At 53.2% G+C, this 5103-nt stretch overlaps 1 protein-coding gene across 1 annotated transcript; it reads left to right on the top strand.

Annotated features, from left to right (window-relative positions):
• Positions 1-3192: 3192 nt before the first annotated feature.
• Positions 3193-4604, top strand: LOC109769835 (glucan endo-1,3-beta-glucosidase GI). Its single transcript, XM_020328544.4, has one exon. It carries the CDS (start codon positions 3330-3332, stop codon positions 4257-4259), a length of 930 nt encoding a protein of 309 aa, XP_020184133.1. The 5' UTR covers positions 3193-3329; the 3' UTR covers positions 4260-4604.
• Positions 4605-5103: the final 499 nt, after the last annotated feature.

Here is a 5103-nt window from a genome sequence, read left to right as displayed (position 1 = left end):
GCAAGAAAGATCAATCTAGTAGGCCAAACCAAACTGATAATTCGAAGAGACTTGCAAAGATAACCAATCATACATAAAAGAATTCAGAGAAGATTCAAATATTGTTCATAGATAAACTTGATCATAAACCCACAATTCATCGGTCTCAACAAACACACCGCAGAAGAAGGTTACATTGAATAGATCTCCACGAGAAAGGGGGAGAACATTGTATTGAGATCCAAAAAGAGAGAAGAGGCCATCTAGCTAATAACTATGGACCCGAAGGTCTGAGGTAAACTACTCACACATCATCGGAGAGGCTATGGTGTTGGTGTAGAAGCCCTCCGTGATCAATGCCCCCTCCGTAGGAGCGCCGGAAAAGGCCCCAAGATGGGATCTCACGGGTACAGAAGGTTGCGGCGGTGGAATTAGGTTTTTGGCTCCGTATCTGGTAGTTTGGGGTATGTAGGTATATATAGGAGGAAGAAGTACGTCGGTGGAGCAACGTGGGCCCCACGAGGGTGGAGGGCGCGCACAGGGTGGGTAGGCGCGCCCCCCTACCTCATGCCTTTCTGGTACCTTTCTTGATGTAGGGTCCAAGTCCTCTGGATCACGTTCGTTCCGAAAATCACGTTCCCGAAGGTTTCATTCCGTTTGGACTCCGTTTGATATTCTTTTTCTGCGCAACTCTGAAATAGGCAAAAAACAACAATTCTGGGCTGGGCCTCCGGTTAATAAGTTAGTCCCAAAAATAATATAAAAGTGTATAATAAAGCCCATTAATGTCCAAAACAGAATATAATATAGCATGGAACAATCAAAAATTATAGATACGTTGGAGATGTATCACTTGGCAAGTACTTAAAACATTTGTCATTCTTTGCCACCAAATTTGTTTTTGAATTCTTTGAATTTTTTTAGATTTGACTATTCATGGTGGTAGTTTAAGAGCTAAAACTCGAATGGGCACTTTCAAACACTTTTTTCATGAATGCAAATGACACTAACATATAGGTGATGTTTTTCCAAACATTTTAGTATCTTATTTGCATTTTTCTGATTTAGTATGAATTGGTTATGAAGTTTTCACACTGACGATCAAACGGTCAAAGGGCAAAAGCATAAGAGGAGCGAAGTGACTTGGACAGAAGCGGTGCCTTTTGGAAATTAGGGGTAAAACAGCCGAGTGGGACACAACTAGGGGCATAAATCTAATTATCCCTTTTACATATTGAAAACATAATCTAAACAACAAAAGGAAAACTACTACTCTTGCCGCTGCCGTGCCGCCACCGCCCGCGCCTGCCGCGCCGCCTAGAGGCCGAAGAACTTGTTAAAGGCATTGTAGTCGCTGCCGTCGTCGTCGTCCTCCTCCTCCCTCTTCAGGCCGCCACCGCCCCTGCTGGACCCCTGCCGAGGGTCACCCTGGCGGACTGGTTTGGCTGGCGGTGGCACCTCGTCGTCGCTGTCCTCGAGGACGATGACGCCACCCTCATCGCGGCCGCGGCACCGAGCGGCGATCTCCTCTAGGGCGCGACGCTGGCGTTCCATCTCCAGCCGGGCCCCGTCCTCACGTCCCTACTTGATGGCGGCCTCGTCGGCGACGGCCATGTCCGCGTGCTCGCTCTTCACGGCGACGAGGCCCGGCTCCATCTTCGGCTTGACGAGGCGGAAGGAAGGAGTAGAGGAGGCACAACCGCCCTCGTTGATGACGAGGGCGCCACCGCGGGTGCGCCGGCCGAGCGGCGTCTCCACGGGCTCCGCCTTGACGTTAGCGAACGCCGGTGACCCAGAGGAGCGAGAGGAGGAGGAGGAGGTACCGCCCACCATGCGCCTCGGCAGCCAAGAGCCGCCACTGCGGCGGGGGACCGGGGCGGGTCTGCCGGGTACTCGAGCGGCGGATCGTTGCCGCCCTCGAGGTGCTTGAGGACGAAGTGGAGTGTGTGCCTGGGCACGGCCCACCACAGACGGCCGCCGTCAGTGCTGTGGCGCCCCCTCACCGGCACGTTGTTGGTGGAGGCGAGCTGCTCCTCATGGTGGCGTTGGAAGTACGCCGCCTAGTGCTCGTGGTTGTTGGCGGCATACTCCGAGCGGTCCCGCACCTTCTCCGGCAGTGAGGCCCAAACACGCTCGATCTCGCCGTGGAAGTGGGCATCGGCGATCGGCTGGGGGGGGGGGGGGCGGGCACGCCTTCGGCGCTGAGCCTCCACCGCCCCGGCACGCGCATGTCAAGCGGCGCCGAGTAGTTCACCTCGTGGAGGAGCTGGGCCTCCCAGTCGTGTAGGTGGCGGCGGCCGAAGCCGTTGGCCGCCGCTCCATCGCCGGGGAACCACTCTCCCATCGATGGGCGTACACGCGGTGGCTGTAGACGGTGGCAAGAGAGGGAGACGAGACGGCGGCGAGTGTGTCCACCGACGAGGGGAGGGGTCGACTTTTATAGCGGCGGGAGGGGGGTGGTGGCAAACGTGTGTACGCATGGCGGGAGGGGAGGCGCGTCGCCGCACTACGCCGCCCGTGAGGAATCAACTGAAGGCTGACCGCCGGCGGCCTTGGCATTGATTCCCCACGGGAATTTGAGGCGATGAGGAAGACGAGACAAGGCTGGACGCTGACTCGGCGTCCCCACAAGGTTTTCGCGCCAAAAACGCTTCCCCGAGCGCCCCCCAGCGCGCCGGGTTCGCCCTGAATCCGCCGGCGCCAAAATCGGGCCTAACCGACGGAAATAGGGCTTCTGGGGGTGCGACTGAGCCGGTTTTTCGGCACCGGCGATAAAAAAGGGCGTTGGCGTGGCCTGTTTTGGGTGGGTGGGTGGGGGGGGGGGGAGTGGAGATGCTCTAACTGTCATCATATCTTACTGAAATTGGATCTCATCCACCATTCCAAACACTGTTAACGGAGTATTATTGTGGCATGATCATGAGCTTACTATACTGACATAGGCGGCCAAACTTAGTCAACGAAGGTTTTCAAGAACTAAATCAATGTTGATTTATGTATGTACCCAACTAGCTGTCGACGAAAAGTCCAACAAGTTATCCAAAATTTATGTAAAACTAGAAATAGAAAATTTGGCACGATAACAGCCGCGCGCTGTCATCGCCAGAGCCTATAGAACATAGCAAATTGAGGCTAGGACCAGGCTGGGCGCCCCCATCATCGACGATAAAATTAAATGGTGGAATAAGGAACCGTCTAATAATGCAAACATATAGGAGTAACATTCACATGCATCCATGCATCTTTCTGATCTCTCCCTGTATATATAAGTAATCGCAGTTCTTATCGCAGCAGGGAGAGCAAAGTCATCAACCAGAGAATTCTGTGACCTGCTTGGTCTCGTAGCTACCATGACCATCGGCGTCTGCTACGGCGTGGTCGCTAACAACCTCCCGCCGGCGAACGAGGTGGTGCAGCTCTACAGGTCCAAGGGCCTCACCGGCATGCGCATCTACTTCGCCGACGCCAAGGCTCTCTCCGCGCTCCGGGGCTCCGGCATCGCCCTCATCCTCGACATCGGCGGCAACGACGTGCTGGCCAGCCTCGCTGCCAGCGCCTCCAACGCGGCGAACTGGGTCCGGGACAACGTGCGGCCCTACTACCCGGCCGTGAACATCAAGTACATCGCCGCCGGCAACGAGATCCTGGGCGGCGACACGCAGAACATCGTCCCGGCCATGCGGAACCTCAACTCGGCCCTCAACGGCGCCGGCCTCGGCGCCATCAAGGTGTCCACCTCGATCCGGTTCGACGCGGTGACCAACACCTTCCCGCCCTCCAACGGCGTGTTCGCGCAGGCCTACATGACGGACGTGGCCCGGCTCCTGGCCAGCACCGCCGCGCCGCTGCTGGCCAACGTGTACCCCTACTTCGCCTACAAGGACAACCCGCGGGACATCCAGCTCAACTACGCGACGTTCCGGCCGGGCACCACCGTGCGTGACCAGAACAACGGGCTGACCTACACGTGCCTGTTCGACGCCATGGTGGACGCCGTGGTCGCGGCGCTGGAGCGGGCCGGAGCGCCGGGGGTGAGGGTGGTGGTGTCGGAGAGCGGGTGGCCGTCGGCCAGCGGGTTCGCGGCGACGGCGGACAACGCGAGGGCGTACAACCAGGGGCTGATCGACCACGTCGGCGGGGGCACCCCCAAGAGGCCCGGCTTGCTGGAGACGTACATCTTCGCCATGTTCAACGAGAACTTCAAGACCGGTGAGCTCACCGAGAAGCACTTCGGGTTGTTCAACCCGGACAAGTCGCCGGCGTACCCCATCCGCTTCTAGTACGTCTGGCTGCATATCGATCGTCCATGCATACGTACGTACACACATGAATCGTCAACCTAAATAAGCTGAGCGTAGCTCAGTAGGTGAGGCGCGGGAGTTCCGAGTCTCGCCTCAGCGTTTGGTGCCTACGGAGTTTTTTTCTATAAAAAATGCCAACAGGCTAGTCTAGCCCGCGTTGGTTTTGTTATTATTTTTTAATAAGCTGTGCAGTGCCAGCACTATATGATACGGGGTCTATTTTTTGGAATTACTTTTATTTGTAATTATTTATTGTACGCTGTGAACATTTTTATAATATATTGTTGTTTATTTTCATTAAATATAGAATATTATAATTGGAAATGGTGAAAGTTTTATAATATTTTTTAGTCTATTTATTTTTTTGTAAATGGTGGTGAAAATTTTATATTATAGTAGTCAAAAAATATTGTAGTTACTTTTATGAAAGTAAGAATATTTGAACTCAAAATGCTAACACTTAAAAAGTATATAATTAGTCTTTTAGTTGTTTTATTAAATTAAAAATATTTTTAAATTTTAATAATGTAGCAACATTATTTTGAGTCTTTTAATAAATTATAAAAAAATGTAATTACCGGTCCACAATATTTTGCTGGTCCATGGCCATGGTGCCCGCTAGAGAGCCAACCATACTCAAGGATGAATGGCTTAAAAGTTTGGAAGGGCCAACACATGTGCATCGGTGAGTTTCTACTTAAGCACTTGAAAGGCTTATTCCTGATCAGTAGACCACTGAAAGGAGTCCTTTTTAGGGCATCAAACAAAGGCTGCCAATAATGCCATACCCCTGAATAAACCTCCTATTGTACCCTGCTAGGCC

This window comes from Aegilops tauschii, chromosome 3 (assembly GCF_002575655.3).
Source record: "Aegilops tauschii subsp. strangulata cultivar AL8/78 chromosome 3, Aet v6.0, whole genome shotgun sequence".
NCBI lineage: Eukaryota > Viridiplantae > Streptophyta > Magnoliopsida > Poales > Poaceae > Aegilops > Aegilops tauschii.
This window is presented reverse-complemented; position numbering and strand designations above follow the sequence as displayed.